Source organism: Mastigoproctus giganteus, chromosome 2 (genome assembly GCF_048544385.1).
Source record: "Mastigoproctus giganteus isolate SK-2022 chromosome 2, ASM4854438v1, whole genome shotgun sequence".
NCBI classification, from domain to species: domain Eukaryota; kingdom Metazoa; phylum Arthropoda; class Arachnida; order Uropygi; family Thelyphonidae; genus Mastigoproctus; species Mastigoproctus giganteus.
This window is the reverse complement of record NC_143576.1, coordinates 36,632,433-36,651,538: the sequence shown is the minus strand read 5'-3', so window position 1 is coordinate 36,651,538 and position 19,106 is coordinate 36,632,433. Positions and strand designations below refer to the sequence as shown.

Genomic DNA, 19,106 nt, shown 5'->3' with positions numbered 1-19,106 from the left:
AAAAAAATATATATATATATATATATATATATATATTTAGAAAATTAAATGCACAGGGCATAATCCTTATGGGTTTTGATAATTAACTATATAGTATCGGCGTAAATACACCATAGTTAACCTATATATTTGAACTACGTACGTAGCGTAGAGGGCATCGTTTTAATTGTATCTCATAATGTGGTTGCCTTCACAACGAGATAGCTGCTATTGCATTACTTCAAATAAATAACTCTTCTCTAGTAGAGAAGACTACTGTTATTTATTTTCAGCGGTACCACCACCCAGATGATCGTTTCGAAGCTGTGCGGCTTCATCATCAGTGGGCGGGCAGGTACCCAGGTAGTACAACAAGCCATCACAGTTGCGAAGTTATATCCACATTATGCCAAAAAGGGTGTGGTGGTAATGTATTTGGAAAATTAAATGCATAGGGCATAATCCTTATGGGTTTTGATAATTAACTATATAGTATCGGTGTAAATAAATGGGTTAACTATGGTGTATTTACACTATATAGTTAATTATCAAAACCCATAAAGATTATGCCCTGTGCATTTAATTTTCCAAATACATTATCACCACACCCTTTTGGCATCTCTCATAATGTGGATATAACTTCGCAACTGTGATGGCTTGTTGTATTACCTGGGTACCTGCCCGCCCACTGATGATGAAGCTGCACAGCTTCGAAACGATCGTCTGGGTGGTGGTACCGCTGAAAATAAATAACAGTAGTCTTCTCTACTAGAGAAGCGTTATTTATTTGAAGTAATGCAATAGCAGCTATCTCGTTGTGAAGGCAACCACATTATGAGATACAATTACAATGTATGCCACCTAGTGAAGTGCCAATAGAACATATAGGAACACACAGAAAAAACATTTACCGTAATCAGCACTTCAGTTTTTGTTATCACTTTTTTTTGCCTTGTCACAGTTTACACATGAGCAGTGGAAGTGATTGCGTAATTTGTTCTTGACCTCCACACTTACGCAAACACAACATTACACCTTTCTCGCCTTTCGCCGAGTTCTGTATCATAACAGTGTACCATAGTGGAGTTGAACTAAAGTTCTGGAGCCACCCTGCAGATGATAATAATAATAAATATGTCTATTTGGTGACCTCTACACATGGGTAGTTATTAATGTTTCTTTGTACAGTTTGTATGGCTGTCGGTGGTGTCATTACTTGTAGGAGTACAGATAAAAAAAAATACTTTATCTGTACTCCTACCAGTCTTTCACAGTACAACATTAATCCTTTTCTAATTTTTGATTTTAATATGTTGTTTTTAATTGTTTTTATGGATTTAGAGAAACATTATGATAGATTTTTATTGATGACTTTCTCAAAGAAATAGTGGACAGTCAAATTAAAGTATTTCATGATGCTTGATTTTAATATTTTTTTTTCTATCCACTTTTTTACCGTACACATTTCTGCTCAGCATCAATAAACAGCACTGAACAGCTGCATTCTTTTTTCTTCGGTTATCAGTTTAATAAGTGACATCCATTGTATATTATTATTAACAACATAATCGGCAGCGGATATTAGTTTAATTTAATAAGAGAAGCAATAGTTCCCTTTCCAACTTCAAATCATCAAAGCCTCATTAGTATTATTTATGAAAATTAAAAATCACAAGGGATCCAGAACTGAGCCCTGAGGAACCCACTTGCTACAGTGGACAACCCCAAAGACTGACCATTTATGACAATTATATTTTTTCAGCCTGGTCTGTGCTTATTGACAGGAGAGACTGATTCTAGAGGGATGGGATACACTTAAATAGAAAGGGTGCAAGAATATTTGGTGATGCTGTCGAGGCAGTGTTAGGTGGCTCGGAAAATGCTAGCTTGGGGGGGGGGATACACAGACTAAAAGGTTGACAGTAGCCGCAGGCAGAGGAAAAAGTGATTCTTGCAGTGCTTCTAATGGAATGAGCAGCAGCACGGAAAGCAAGGCAATGGAGATTTCCAGGAGTCATAGCATTAGCATTAGTAGAGGCATTTGATGCAAGAAAGCAAGCTTATGCAGCATCAGCCAAAAAAAAAAAAAAAAAAAAACACTTCCACTTCACCCTCTGTTCGTTCAAAATACCTGTCCAGCTGAGCCTTAAACTTATTTAGGCTATCAACTTCCACGACAAGGGATGGAAGTTTGTTCCACCAACCAACCACCCGCTGGCTAAAGGCAAATTTCCGCACGTCTATCCTACATCTGTCTTTCCTCAATTTGAATTTATGCCCTCTCAGGTGATTATTCCGAGCGAGAGGAAAAATCCCATCAGCATTGAGCATGCTCAAACCATTCAAAGCCTTATACACCTCTATCAGATCACCTCGCTGGTGCCTAGTCTCCAGACACTGTAATTTGCAAAACTTAAGCCTTTCTTCGTAAGAGCACCCCTTTGTTCCATTCACTAATCTTGTTGCCCTTCTCTGTACTCGTTCCAGCAGCTCTACATCCTTCTTGAAATGAGGCCTCCAGACCTGTATACAGTACTCTAGGTGTGGCCTGACCATTGCCTTATACAAGGGAATAATCACCTCCTTATCCCTGCTAGAAAAATTCCTATATATCATTGACAATACACCATGAGCTACTCTTGAAGCCCGTCTGCACTGCTCAGAGAACTTCATATCTGCCTGCACAACCACCCCCAGGTCCCTTTCATTCTCTACCACTGTCAGTGTAGTACCACAGAGTTGATACGTTGCTCTGGGGTTGCTGTTTCCCATGTGTAGTACTTTACATTTGTCAATGTTAAACTTCATTTGCCACCTCTCAGCCCATCTGCTCAACCTTTCCAGATCCTGTTGCAGCAGCATAGTGTCAGTAGTGTCCTTGACAACCCTGCCTACCTTTGTATCGTCTGCAAACTTCGACATTAAGCTTGATATACCCTCATCAATATTATTTATGAATGCAGAAAACAATAATGGACCCAACACTGAGCCCTGAGGGACTCCACTAATAACATTAGTCCACGACGAGCAGTGTCCATTGATTACCACTCTCTGTCTTCTCCCCCTCAGCCACCCCTTTATCCACAGCAGCAATTTGCCTCCAATGCCACACTGCTCCAATTTGTGCAGCAGTCTTCCATGTGCAACAGTATCAAAAGCCTTTCTAAGATCCAAGTATATAATATCAAAGTTATTCCCTGCATCCAGTTCCTTTGTGACTGCATCATAGTATCCCATCAAATTGGTCAGGCATGACTTCCCCTTAACAAAACCATGCTGTGTCCGAGCTATAGCTGAAGTCTTGTCTAAATGATCCTGCAGTACTTCTTTAACTAGTGCCTCCATTAATTTTCCTGGAACAGAAGTTAAACTCACAGGTCTATAATTACTTGTGTCAGCCTTTGATCCTCCTTTGTGAATTGGGGTAACATTTGCACATCTCCAGTCTGTGGGTACTTCCCCTGAGTCCAAGGAAGCTCTCATAATTATGGCTAAGGGTTTGCTTACTTCCTTTGCTGCCTCCTTTAATATAGAACTTAATATAGTAGAACAAATAAATACATGGGCTGTGTTAGAGTAACTAAGAGTAGAAGCAGGTGCATGTATACTTGTATGTACACCAGTGCTAGGAGTATAGTTAATAAATTTGATGAGCTTGAACTGCTAGTCAAGACATCAAAGGCAGATATTGTTGGCATATCAGAGACGTGGTGTCACACAGATATAAGCAGTACAGAACAGGAATTTGGGGAGTACAATGTGTACAGAAATAATAGACAGGACAGGAAGGGGGAGGGGTTATGTTGTTAATTAAGAAATGCATCCAATTGATGTTGATGGACAATACAATGTTGAGTGTTTGGTGAGACATAAGCACTGGGAAAGGAAAAATGAGAGTACGTGTGTTATGGGCCTAATGAATCTGATGAGTATAATGAGCAATTATGCAGAGAAATAGAATGGGCCAGTAAATTAGAATGTCTTATAATGAACTTTCTAGATATTAACTGGAACTTCTGGATTGGTCACTTGCACAACAGCAAGACTTTTTTTTGGATTTATTCGATGTTTTCTACAGCAGCATGTTCGAGAGGCAACCAGAGGGAGTAATTCTCTTGATCTGATTAGCAACAGTGATTATTCATTGTACATCACCAAGAGTGTCAAGACTAATACTCAAGATTTCTAAGAGATACAAGATTATAATGATTTATGCACCAACATCGAGCCATGATGATGAAGAGGTTGAAGAAATGTACACTGAAATTGAGAGTCTTCTAGATGAGCAGAAAACCCACTACACTATTATTATGGGAGACTTCAATGCTAAGGTTGGAAAAAGACAAAACAGCACAGAAAGGGGAACTATAGGAAATTTTGGAATTGGTGAAAGAAATGAAAGAGGTGAAAGACTTGTGGAATTTGCAGAATCTCAAGGACTGTCAGTAATGAACACTTTTTTCAAGAAAAGGGTGAACAGAAAGTGGACATGGAAGAGTCCAAATGGATTAACTACTAATGAAATCGACTTCATCCTCACTAACAGAAGATATATTGTGAATGATGTTACCGTCCTGAATAAGGTAAATGTTGGAAGTGATCACAGAATGGTAAGATGTACACTTGATATAGATGTATGAAAGGAAAGGAAAAAACTGACTCGAGTAAATAATACAAAGGTCTTTGAAATAACAGAGGAGGAGAAAAAGCAGTATGTACTGGAACTTAAGAACAAGTTTGAGCTTCTGCAGACTGCTCAGGACCAAGATATCGACGAGGAATATTACAACTATTTGAAAGTGATAAAGCCCAAGAAACCTATAGGGAAAAGGAAATCCAAAGAAGAAAAAATTAGTCAAGAAACACTTGTCATGATGAACCGAAGACGACAAATGAAAAGCAAGAAAAACACTGACAGGGAGAAAATTGAGTATACTGAGTTATGCAAAGCCAATAGAAAGAGACTCAGAGAGGGCATAAGAAGATTTAACACAAGAAAAGTAAAACAAGCATTAAGGGAAAACAAAGGATTTAAATCAGCAGCCATGAGCAGTAATACAGAAAGACAAATGATACTGAAACTGAAGAATAGCGATGGTGTACTTATAAACAGCAGAGAAGGCATAATTCAAATAGCAGAAGACTACTATAGAGAATTATACAAGGAGCAGGGGAATGATGCCAGCAGTGGGGAAGATGGATTGCAAAGTAGCAACACATACGACATACCCAATATTCTTCCTGATGAGGTAGAACATGCATTGAAGAAAATGAAGAATCAGAAAGCCCCGGGGGAAGATGAAGTTACTGTAGAGTTGTTAAAATTGGGAGGAAGAGACATAACACAAAAACTGGCAAGGCTCTTCACAAAGTGCATTAGAAAAGGTGTGACGCCTAAGCAGTGGAATAATGCAATCATAGTTTTGCTGAATAAGAAAGGAGATAAATCAGAAATTGGAAATTATAGACCAATTAGCTTGTTATCCCACATCTACAAGTTGTTCACAAGGGTCATTACTAACAGATTAGAAAGAATACTGGATGAGAATCAACCGAAAGAGCAAGCTGGCTTTAGGACAGGATTCTCAATTATGGATCATCTTCATGTAATATCACAGCTAATGGAGAAAGCAAATGAATATAAAACACCATTATGCCTGGCATTTGTGGATTATGAAAAGGCATTTGACTCCATACAGCATAAGGCAATGTTTCGGGCACTGGAAAGACAAGGCATTGATACCCCATATATTATGATTTTGAAGAAAATATACGAGAGTGCTACCTCCTTTATTAGACTAGACAAAGACAGTAGGAAATTTAAAATTGAGAAAGGAGTTCGACAAGGAGACACAATATCTCCGAAGCTGTTTACTGCTGCCCTTGAGGTAGCTTTCAGAAGATTAGACTGGTCGCAGAAAGGAGTCAATGTGAATGGAGAGTACCTAAACCATTTACGATTTGCAGATGACATTGTGGTCATAAGCCATGATCCCAAAGAATTAGAGGAAAATCTTAATCAGTTATGCACAGCTAGTAAGGATTTTGGACTAAAGATGAATATGGCTAAAACAAAAGTAATGATGAACAAGTATGCCACAGAAAGGGAAATAATGATTGAAGGAGCAGTAATTGAAAAGGTGGAGTCATATACTTATCTGGGACAAGTTATTAGCTGTAATAATGATAAATGGCTGGAAGTCAAGAGAAGAATAAATTTTGGATGGATAGCATTCAGGAAATATAGTCACATACTGAAGAGCAATATCCCAGTTTGTCTGAAACGTAAAATAATGGACCAATGTATACTCCCCACCATGACTTATGGAAGTGAAACTTGGGCACTCACCAAAAGAATGGAAGAGAAGCTGAGAACTACACAGCGAAGAATGGAACGAATCATATTGGGAATAAGACTGTTAGATAAAAAGAGAAACACATGGATTAGGCAACAAACTCAAGTAAAGGACATTCTTATCAAAACTAAAGAACTAAAATGGTCTTGGGCAGGACACATAGCTCGAAGACATGATGACAGATGGACTAAGAAAATAACAGAATGGTATCCAAGAGGAGCTAGAAGAAAACCTGGAAGACAAAGGCGGAGATGGATAGATGAAATTCATGAGTTTGTGGGTAGTAAATGGATGTCCAGTGCTCAAAACAGAAGGAACTGGAAAGTTGCTGGAGAGGACTTCATCCTGCAGTGGATTGAAAATGGCTGATGATGATGATGATGATGATGATGATTATTCATACATTAAGAATTTGCAAATAAAGAAACCACTGGGTAACAGTGATAACAATGTAATGATATGGGAATTACATAAAGATGAAACTACCATCAAGACTAAAGGGAAACGCTTTTGTTTTCATAAAGGTGACTATAGGGGACTCAGACAGTTTTTAAATTCTGTAAAGTGGGATCAACTAATGATGTTACCAATATTGAATTCTAAATGGGAAGCCTTCAGGGACTTAATCTTGGAGGCTACTAGGCTTTTCATTCCAACTAAGAAATACTGTTCAAGGTTCAGACCTAAATGGATGTCAGATGAATTAATGAGGCTCATGGCAGAGAAGAAAAAATGTATGGGAAACATAAATTATCAGGGGAGTACAATGTGAAGGCAGATTACGAAAAGTCTTTGGCAAAGGATGCAAAGAAAAACAGCAAAGAGTTCTTTACTTATATAAACTCTAGAAGGAAAGGGATGAATCAGATTGGACCACTTAACATAGATGGGTTGACTATTCATAATCATGCTCAGGTAGCTGATAAACTGAAGAGTATTTTGCATCTACATTCACACATGAGGAGTTATTCAATGTGGGGACTGGCAGAAGTTTATCAAACTCTAACAGGGGGCTAAGTGATTTTGTAATAACTGAGAGCACAGAGGAGGAGAAAAGTTAAACATAAGGAAGGCACATGGGGTGGATGGGATCTATCCAGTTATATTAAAGGAGGCAGCTAAGGGTTTGCTTACTTCCTTTGCTGATGGTTTTGACATGAGAGCTTCCTTGGATACAGGGGAGGTCCGCTTGGACTGGAAGTGTACAAATGTATCACCAATTCACAAAGGGGGTTCAAAAGGTGACACAAGTAACTATAGACTTGTTGGTTTAACTTGTGTTCTGGTGAAAATAATGGAGTCACTGGTTAAAGAAGCATTGCACAATCATCTAGACAAGACTGCAATAATAGTTAAGATACAGGTTTGTTAAAGGGAGGTCTTGTCTGACCTCCCTTTGAATGGATACTATGATGTGGTCACAAAGGAACTGAATGTCAAAAATAATTTGATATCATATACTTGGATTCCAGGAAAGCCTTTGATACTGTTGCACACGGAAGATCGCTATACAAATTGGAGAGGAATGGTATTAAGGGTAAGTTGCCACAATGGATAAAGGGATGGTTGAGTGTGAGATGACAGTGTGTGTTAATCAATGGATACTGCTATTCTAGGACAAATGCTATTAGAAGAGTTCCCCAGGGTTCGGTGCTGGCCAATTGTTGTTTTGTTTTGTGTAGCGAGGATGGCTAAAATGTGTTATCACGGTAGAGAAGGTACTTTATTGGTATCTTGTTCAAATTACGAGAAATAATGTGAGCGATCGTTTTGATTTATCCCAAAAGACCCCATTGTTCCCTTTTGGTTCCGGAAATGGGGGAAACCCCTGGTGCCATCAGACAACTAACACTGTTCCCTTTTGGTTTTAATCCTTTGAATGGTAACAGTCTCTACCACCTCGTTGTGGGAACACAGGATATTTTCTTGATATTAATACAATTATAGATTGCATCATACGTGTAGCAACCTGCACATCACCAAAAAATATATCCATTATTCATAGCAAGAGTGGTGTATCCATATTCTGTAAATCACAGAAGTCATTAAACTCCCTCCATGACGTTCCCCAACTATTTTGAATTCAATGGATTTTATAATAATGATGGTTTTGACATTTACATGTCATCGCATATTCTCTGCTCCAATTATCATTTTAAATAGCAACGAATATTCAAGCCTTGAAAAATATAAATAAATCCTCTGAAAGTTAACTATAACTTATTCACTGTATTAATCTTCCATTTAGCGTGAAACTGTTGTCATTTTAGATATCACAAAGCAGACGCAATTTGCACTAAGGCTGCCCTACTATTTAGTATAGCGAGCTCTCCGTTATTAGCATAGGCACAGATGCAAGAAAGCGAGCTTATATAGCATCAGCCAAGAAAAAAAATCACCCATCCACTCACTCCAAATGTTTGTCAAGTTCTGCCTTGAATCTATTTAAGCTCTCAACTTCTACAACGACAGATGGAAGTTTGTTCCACCAATCAACCACCCGCTGGCTAAAGGCAAACTTCCGCACATCTATCCTACAACCGAGGGAACTAGTAGTTGTTGGTGACTCTATTGTCAGGGAAACGGGGAACATGCTTTGTAAAAAGGATAGGTGGAACAGGACCAGGGTATGTCTGCCAGGGGCAAAGGTTGATGACGTTGTAGAGCGAATATCATCTTTTAAGGGCACAAAAGGTGATATAGTTGTACACATTGGCACTAATAATATTAAGAGTAGGAGACCGGCAGAATTACTTAACAAGTACAGGTCACTGTTGAACAAAAGCCGAGAATTAGGGTTGAATTTGAAAGTGTCTGCAATTCTGCCCAGACACGATAGGAGGGAGTATATGATGAGAGCCTTGTCGATCAATTCGGCCCTGGAAAGATTGTGCAAGGCTCAAGGGGTAGAATTTTTTTCAGCCTGGACTGTACTTGTTAACAGGAGAGATTGCTTCTACAGGGATGGGATACACTTAAATAGAAAGGGTGCAAGAATATTTGCTGATGCTATCGAGGCAGTGTTAGGTGGGTCGGAAAACTGCTAGCTTGGGGGGAGACAAAGACCAATAGATTGACAGTAGCCACTGGCAGAGGTGAAAGAGATTCTTGCACTGCTTCTATTAGAATAAGCAGAAGCCTGAAAAGCAAGATGCATGGTATTTCAGAGACTGCTGGGAGCCATTGCGGTACAAGTAAACACATGGGTTGTGTTAGGGTAGCTAAGAATAGAAACAGGTGCAGGTATACTTGCATGTACACCAATGCAAGGAGTTTAGTAAATAAATTTGATGAATTTGAGGTATTGCTCAAAACATCAAAGGCAGATATTGTTGGGATATCAGAGACGTGGTGTCACACAGATATAAGGGATGCAGAACTGGAATTTGGGGAGTACAACGTCTACAGAAAGGATAGACAGGATAGGAAGGGGGGAGGGGTTATGCTATTAGTTAAGAAACACATAAAAACCAAGGAAGTGAAGCCAGTCGACATCGCTGGACAGTGCAGTGTTGAGTCAGTTTGGTGTGACATAAGCATTGGGAGATCAAAATTGAGAGTAGGAGTGTGCTATAGGCCTAATGACTCTGTTGAGTATAACAAGAAACTGTACAGGGAAATAGAGTGGGCCAGTAAATCAGAGAGTCTTATAATGGGAGATTTTAATTTCCCAGATATTGACTGGAATTTGGGGGCTGGTCACTCACACACTTGCAGGGCTTTTGTGGATTTATTGGATGATTGTTTTCTACATCAGCATGTTCGGGAGGCAACTAGAGGGAGTAATACTCTTGATTTGATTATCAGCAGTGATTCTTCATGCATTAAGAATCTGCAGATAAATGAACCACTAGGTGGCAGTGATCACAATGTGCTGAAGTGGGATTTACTCAAAGAGGTAACTACCATTAGGGGTAAAGGGAAGGGTTATTGCTTCCGTAAAGGCGACTACGATGGACTGAGACAGTATTTAAATTCTATACAGTGGGACCAACTGATGATGTTACCAACAGCAAATTCAAAATGGGAAGCATTCAAAGAACTTATCTTGGAAGCTACTAGGCTTTACATACCAACTAAGAAATATTGTTCAAGTTTTAGGCCAAAATGGATGTCAGATGAACTAATGAGGCATATGGCAGAGAAGAAAAATGCATGGGATACTTACAAATTAACACATGACACAGAAGCCTATGATAGATACAAGTTGATATGCAACCAAGTTACAAAGGAGGTTAGGCAGGCGAAGGCAGATTACGAGAAATCCTTGGTAAGGGATGCAAAGAAAAACAGCAAAGAGTTCTTTACTTATGTAAACTCTAGAAGGAAGGGGATGAATCAGATTGGTCCACTTGATATTGATGGGTCAACTGTTGATGATCCTGCTCAGGTAGCTAACAAACTAAATGAATATTTTGCATCGACATTCACACATGAGGAGTTATTCAGCGAGGGGAATGCCAGAGGTGTATTCAACTCTAGCAGTAAGCTACAGAATCTTGAAATAACTGGGAGTAAACTGGAGGAGAAACTGTTGAAGATAAACACAAGAAAGGCACCCGGGGTGGATGGGATCTATCCAGTTATATTAAAGGAGGCAGCAAAGGAAGTAAGCAAACCCTTAGCCATAATTATGAGAGCTTCCTTGGACTCAGGGGAGGTACCCATAGACTGGAAATGTGCAAATGTGACCCCAATTCACAAAGGAGGATCAAAGGCTGACACAAGTAATTATAGACCTGTGAGCTTAACTTCTGTTCCAGGAAAATTAATGGAGGCACTGCAGGATCATTTAGACAAGACTTCAGTTATAGCTCAGACACAGCATGGTTTTGTTAAGGGGAAGTCTTGCCTGACCAATTTGATTGGATACTATGATGCAGCCACAAAAGAACTGGATGCAGGGAATAACTTTGATATTATATACTTGGATCTTAGAAAGGCTTTTGATACTGTTGCACATGGAAGACTGCTACACAAATTGGAGCAGTGTGACATTGGAGGCAAATTGCTGCTATGGATAAAGGGGTGGTTGAGGGGGAGAAGACAGAGAGTGGTAATCAATGGACACTGCTCATCGTGGACTAATGTTATTAGTGGAGTCCCTCAGGGCTCAGTGTTGGGTCCATTATTGTTTTCTGTATTTATAAATGATATTGATGATGGTATATCAAGCTTAATGTCCAAGTTTGCAGACGATACAAAGGTTGGCGGGGTTGTCAAGGACACTACTGACACTACACTGCTGCAACAGGATCTGGAAAGGTTGAGCAGATGGGCTGAGAGGTGGCAAATGAAGTTTAACATTGACAAATGTAAAGTACTACACATGGGAAACAGCAACCCCAGAGCAACGTATCAACTCTGTGGTACTAAACTGACAGTGGTAGAGAATGAAAGGGACTTGGGGGTGGTTGTGCAGGCAGATATGAAATTCTCTGAGCAGTGCAGACGGGCTGCAAGAGTAGCTCATGGAGTATTGTCAATGATATACAGGAATTTTTCCAGCAGGGATAAGGAGGTGATTATTCCCTTGTATAAGGCAATGGTCAGGCCACACCTAGAGTACTGTATACAGGTCTGGAGGCCTCATTTCAAGAAGGATGTAGAGCTGCTGGAACGAGTACAGAGAAGGGCAACAAGATTAGTGAATGGAACAAAGGGGTGCTCTTACGAAGAAAGGCTTAAGTTTTGCAAATTACAGTGTCTGGAGACTAGGCACCAGCGAGGTGATCTGATAGAGGTGTATAAAGCCTTGAATGGTTTAAGCATGCTCAATGCTGATGGGATTCTTCCTCTAGCTCAGAAAAATCACCTGAGAGGGCATAAATTCAAATTGAGGAAAGACAGATGTAGGATAGACGTGCGGAAATTTGCCTTTAGCCAGCGGGTGGTTGGTTGGTGGAACAGACTTCCATCCCTTGTAGTGGAGGTTGATAGCCTAAATAAGTTTAAGGCTCAGCTGGACAGGTATTTTGAACGAACAGAGGGGTGAAGTGGAAGTGGGTTTTTTTTTTTTTTTTTTTTGGCTGATGCTGCATAAGCTTGCTTTCTTGCATCAAATGCCTCTACTAATGCTAATGCTAACCGTCTTTCCTCAATTTGAATTTATGCCCTCTCAGGCAATTATTCTGGGCAAGAAGAAGAATCCCATCCGCATTGAGCATGCTCAAACCATTCAAGGCTTTATACACCACAATCAGATCACTTCGCAGGTGCCTAGTCTCCAGACACTAATTTGCAAAACTTAAGCCTTTCTTTGTAAGAGCAACCCTTTGTTCCATTCACTAATCTTGTTGCCCTTCTGTGTACTCGTTCCACCAGCTCTACATCCTTCTTAAAATGAGGCTTCCAGACCTGTATACAGTTCAATAATACCCCGACGTACGCGAACTCGGAGTTATGCAGTTCTTGATTTTTTTCGTTTGGCAGCACTGCCGCCCACTATCTTCAAGGTCGTTTTTCATATGCTATCGATATACGGTGCGACGGCGGAGGGTGAGAGCGAAAAATGAACAAAAGAACATATGAGCTGCACACATATACAAGAATTTGCATTCCAACTGTCATATTTATGTGTGCGCATTCGAATTCGTGCTCAACTTTTGTCGGAAATTACATCGTTTTCACGAATAAAAAAACTTTCCAGGCTTTAAGGTTTCCAAAGACTGATTGACAATGATGGTCGGCAGGAATGCAGCTGGTGACTGCAAGTTAAAACCTCTCTTAATTTATCGCTCCGAAAACCCAAGAGTTTTAAAAAATATATCTAAAATTAGCTTACCAGTGATTTGGAAGTCAAATCATAAAGCTTGGGTGACAGCTTCCGTTTTTGAGGACTGGTTTAGTCACCACTTCATACCCGAAGTCGAACGTTATTGCAAGTCTAAACAGATTCCATTTAAATTGATCCTTCTTATTAACAATGCACCCGGTCACCCTCCTGACACCCTAATTAATTTCGACCGACGTGTGAAAGTTGTGTTTTTGCCTCCAAACACAACCAGCTTGCTTCAACCGATGGACCAGGGAGTCATCAAAACATTCAAGGCCTACTACACGAGCTGTTCGTTTGCATGTCTGAATGAAGCTATGAGACAAAATAGTGAGATATCTGTTAAAGACTTTTGGAAACAATTCAATGTTTTAGATGCCGTAAGAATCATTGGAGAATCTTGGGATGAAATTCACAAAAAAACATTGAATGGTGTCTGTAAGAAACGTTGTCCATTTTTTTTTCAAAAACGAGACGAAAACAATGCCAGAAACTGATAATTGTGGCTCATATGATAGAAGTTGTTAATCTTGCCAGGCAATTAGATTTAGAAGTTAATGATGATGATGTCAACGAGTTGTTGGATTCACATAGTGAATCCAACAATATTCACATAGTGAATCAAACTGCAATTGTATAACCAACTGTATAAATAACTGCAATTTTATTAAATATTTTTCTTTTAAACAATGAATGAGCTCATAGAGATGCGTGACAAAATGTCACTGAATTATCCGACACTTCAGACCCAGTTCCACCAGAAAAGCACATGACAATTGCAAGCTTGACAGAAGGTCTCAGCTTGAAAAGGGCTTAAAAATTGAAAAGGGCTTAAAAATTTTAGAAAACATATGACTCCAACAAAGAACGTGTTATAGTTACAAAGCAAGGAATAAAAAATTATTAGCTTGCTACGAAGAAATTCTGCGTGAAAAAAAGAAGGCACTGTGTCGTCAGACGAATTTGTTAGATTTTATGAAGCCATCGACATCGAAATAACTTTTTTACGTAACTCATTATTTATTTTTTTAATACATAAATTGTATTAATATGTATAAATAACTGCAATTTTATTAAATATTTTTCTTTTAAACTAGTGTTTTTGTTAGTTCTTGGTCCCAATTAAACAAAATTTATATGTATTTATATGCAAAGTTGTACCCCGACTTACACGAATTCGACAAGCGATTTTCGTCGGACCCACCTATCGCGTAACTTCGGGGTATTACTGTACTCAAGGTGTGGCCTGACCATTGCCTTCTACAAGGGGATAATCCCTGCTAGAAAAATTCCTGTATATCACTGATACCTCCTAGCAGGGATACCTCCTTATCCCTGCTAGAAAAATTCCTGTATATCACTGACAAGACACCATGAGCTACTTCTGCAGACTGTCTGCACTGCCAAGAAAACTTCATATCTCCCTGCACAATTACCCCCAGGTCCTTTTCATTCTCTACCACTGTCAATGTGGTACCACAGAGTTGATACATTACTCTGGGATTAATGCTTCCCATATGTAGTACTTTACATTTGTCAACGTTAAACTTCATTTGCCACCTCTCAGCCCATCTGCTCAACTTTTCTAGATCCTGTTGCAGCAGTGTACTGTCATTAGTGTCATTAACAACCCTGCCAACCTTCGTATTGTCTGCAATACGAAGCTTTGCCCTCCAACTTTAGTAGCTTTTCTAACAGACACTTCTCTGAGATCATAATATCACTTCTTTTACAGAAATCTGACTATTTAACATTCTGCAGATATTCAAGCTTGCTTTTGACTGTATCCTTGAGAAATATCTATTCAACACCTCAGCCATTTCTGCTGGACTTACCATGGATATGACCTTGACACTATGACCAGTTAAGGGACCTATTTTGTTTACTCGTTTCTGTTTTGTATTCACACATATTAGAGCTCCCTGTTCTTGTTCTTAGCCCTCTTTGCTAGTGCTTCCTCATAATTAGCTTTTGTCTATCTTACCCTGTTAGTGGTTTGTTACATATTCTCCTACAACTACCCATTCTCATTCTAATGCAATTCAGGAAACATGTAATTCTACAACTAGGAAACATGTGATTGTCTGTAATTGCCCATCGTTTGTTTCTGTTTCTCTGTGATTAACTGTTTGTATTATAAATTTTTGCACTTAGTAAACATACCTAGATTTTTTTCATCTGTCTTTTACAGAAAGACAAATGGCACTGAATTTGCTCTATGAGATGAACTCATTTCTTCAGAGACAAATCATGGCTGACACTCATGTCCAGTTTTGCATTTACATCACACTGCCAGCATATTGCAGAAAGAAATGACATTATATAAGCTAGTAAAAATCCAGTATATGTGTGATGAGTATAAGCATAAAGGCTGTATAAGTTTGTAAAAATCCAGCATATAGGTGATCAGTATAAGCATAAAGGCTGTAACTCACTGCTGCCAATTCTGCCATCAGTTGAAAAATTGTTTGGCATGATATGACTAACTTTTCTGGTGACTCCAAAATCTCGTATAAATAAAATTTACAATTACAAAATATTTATAACTTCAGACAATCACTAGTTAATTACTTTATATATACATTTCTTCTTTTTTTTTTTTTTTTTTTTTTTAACTACCACAATTGTTTCCAGCAAAATTACTGATAAAAATGGCACTATGAATAAGAAGCTGTAACATTAAATACTTGGCTAAATACAAAAATAGGAAAACCAATGTGATTAGGGCAATTAAAACTATTTATTAATCATAATTTAATATACAGTTTAAGTAATAATGCCTCAAAATTATCCTAAAACTAACCTGTGTTCATCAGCATGACTTGACTCTTCTATGCAGATGATATAGGAGTAACTAATCTCCTGCGATGATTCCCTTACCAATAATTAATTGCAGTAGTCAAATTTCCATATTGCATCTGAGAAAACAGAAGAGTCCAAGACTGCTCCTTAGCATTAGCAGAGACATGATGCAACATAGGAAGCTCATATATCATCAGCCAAAAAAAAAAAAAAAAGAATTTATGTCCCCTCAGGTGAGTAATCTGATCAAGAGAAAGAATCCCATCAGCATTCAGCTTGCTCAACCCATTCAAGGCCTTATACACCTCAATCAGATCACCTCAAAGGTGCCTAGTCTCCAGACGCTGCAATTTGCAGCGTCTGGAGACTAGGCACCTTTGAGGTGATCTGATTGAAGTATAACTGCAACCCTTTGTTCCATTCACCAATCTCGTTGACCTTCTCTGTACTCGTTCCAGCAGCTCTACATCCTTCCTTCCTAAAATGAGGCCTCCAGACCTGTATGCAGTACTCAAGATGTGGCCAAACCATTGCCTTATACAAGGGGATAATCACCTCCTTATCCCTGCTAGCAAACTTCCTGTATGGCATTGACAAGCCATCATGAGCTACTCTTGCAGTCTGTCTGCACTGCTCAGAAAACTTAATATCTGACTGCACAATTACACCCCAGGTATTTTTCATTCTCCACTGCCCTGAGTTTTTCATTCTCCACTTCTATCACACAGTGGGTATGTTATTCGGGGGTTACTTCTACCCGGGTCTGGCCCAAAATCCTGGAAGCCAGAATCCCAACAGTACTGTATCTACTGTATTGAAAAAATATATGTATATAATTCTATATATTTATTAGTTTTTTTTAGTAAGTAAAAATTTACCTTATTAGATTAATTTTGTAGAAAGAATATAAAAAAATAACAAAAATTTTAAGAACAAATACCTCTCTCAATTTGAAGGTCGTGTTTTCTGTTACAGAAACAAACAGTTTTAAAATACAATCAGCAAATGAAAACAACTTAATTAATTTTACTTTATTATATTGCATTTAACTGTTAATTTTTCAAGTTAACTGGTAATTTTTCAAGGTGAATTTTGGTATTTGCATAGGGCATTTGAGCAATAATTATAGGTATAGCACTGAAATGCTAAAGTTAAACTTGAAATAAGAATACTTTCAGAATAAGGAAATTTAGAGTAATGTATTCTGGTTGTTGCGTAACATTTGTCATAAATATCACTAGCACAACCAAAACTGTAATTATACAGGTATTTGTTATTAGCTGTGCTTTCACAAATTTCTTTGACTTAATTGCATAAAATTAGAGATAAATCTATTTAATTTAAAATCAAATAAAGATAAAAAAAATTGGGACAAAAATTATGAAAAAGGAAAAAAAAAAAAAGGAAATATGAAAAAATAAAAATGATCATTGTTACCTTTTTAGTTCAGTAACATCCTTTACATCTATTTACCTATTACCTGACCCACTTTCATAAAATCCAGAGAATTTATTCAATTGTGGCTTTTGTAAGCCCAAATCAGTTAACAGAAGCTAACAGGTGTGATAATTTCTTGTGACTTTCAAAACTATTTTCTGATCACATCTATAATAAATTATATTGATAACTACTTGGAAATTCTGGGAGAAAGAGATAGCAGCAGCACTTACTTGAATATTTTATAGACAATTCACACATAAGAACATTATGTGAAACAACCTTCAAAATTTATAAACATTTGTACCCACACATGAAAAACATAAATGCATGCATGAAGAAGGTTAGATGGCAGCAAAATTAGAATAAAAGAAAAAAGAAAAAAAATTCTTCACCACTGATACATTGATATAAGTTTTATTTTTTAATTCAATAAACGAAAAAAAAAAAAAAATAATATGCAATCATTTTCCTCTACTTTCATATTTGATGAATGATTTAGTGAATTAGATGAATGAATTATAATCACTTAAAATTGTAGGAAATTTTAAGCACACTGAAACCTTGTGTTTTAGTTCTCCTAGTTAATATTATTAAAAAACCAAATAGTGAGACTACCATTCCTCTTTCTTAAGTGATATACACTACTTAAGAAAAGATAACTACAAACTCAATATATCAAATTTTTTTTTGCTAATTTTGCTAAGAAGTAATGAGCAACAACTGGAACAAAATTCACAACTAACCTTGTGGAACTGAGAGCAAATTTAAAGAAGGTTGGATATATATCTGTATAAAAACAGGCAACATAAGATGAGTTACAATAATAACAAATTCTGCTAATACTAAAACAAATTAATAAAAAGCTTTTTTTGGGCTGCAATATTTAATTTTAAAATCGACAATTGCTATACTAATTACCTTGTTTTGAAACATTACACGAGACAGATTCACCTGTTGGTGTTGCTTCCATTGTAGTTAACATGCACTGTAATCTTGAATGACACTAACAAAAAACAATAACAAAAAAAAATAATAAATAAATAAATAATAATAATAATAAAAAAGGGGTGCGATGGCCCGGTGGTTACAACACTGGCTACCACCTGATGGACCCGGGTTCGAGTCCCGCTTTAATGGAAGCGAACGCGGCTCCATCACGCTGGGAGACCGGTATAATAATAATAGTAATAAAATTAGAATAATAATAAAATACATAATAAAACGGATGCTGGATGTTCTTGTACTGACCATCTATTTATGGTCCAGCAGATTCTGGAAAAATGCCAAGCTACTGGACAGGATATAGGATTAGTGTTTATTGACTTGGAAAAAGCTTATGATAGTGTCTCAAGAAAGATGCTGTGTAATGCCATGAAAAAATGTCAATAAGACAACCACTGTTTGACATAATTAGAAAAATGTACAAAAATAACATTTGCTGCATTAAAGTTGGGTCAGAAATGGCAAGGAAATTTAAAACATCAAAAGGTTTGCTACAGGGATGCTGTTTACCCCCACTTTATTCAAATTGTACCTGGAAGTGACTCTGGTAGCTTGGTTCCAAAGATGCAGATCAATGGGATTATGTGTAGATCAAAACATTCACCTTTCAAATCTTTCGTTTGCAGATGACCAGGTACTGATCGTGCAGTATCCGGGGGGATGTTGACTATATGTGTAGAAAGCTATTGGAACAATATAAAACATGGGGTTTGAGGATAAACTTCAGCAAGGCGGAATATATGAAGTGAACA

At 37.9% G+C, this 19,106-nt stretch overlaps 1 protein-coding gene across 1 annotated transcript in view; it reads right to left on the bottom strand.

The window, feature by feature from the left end:
- LOC150089268 (uncharacterized) overlaps window positions 1–19,106 on the bottom strand; it is a 221,698-nt gene that overhangs the window by 169,996 nt on the left and 32,596 nt on the right. Inside the window, exon 2 of the mRNA XM_090389927.1 lies at window positions 18,271–18,355. Within this exon, the coding sequence (XP_090246053.1) occupies window positions 18,271–18,355 (85 nt within the window). The remainder of the gene's footprint in view (window positions 1–18,270; window positions 18,356–19,106) is intronic.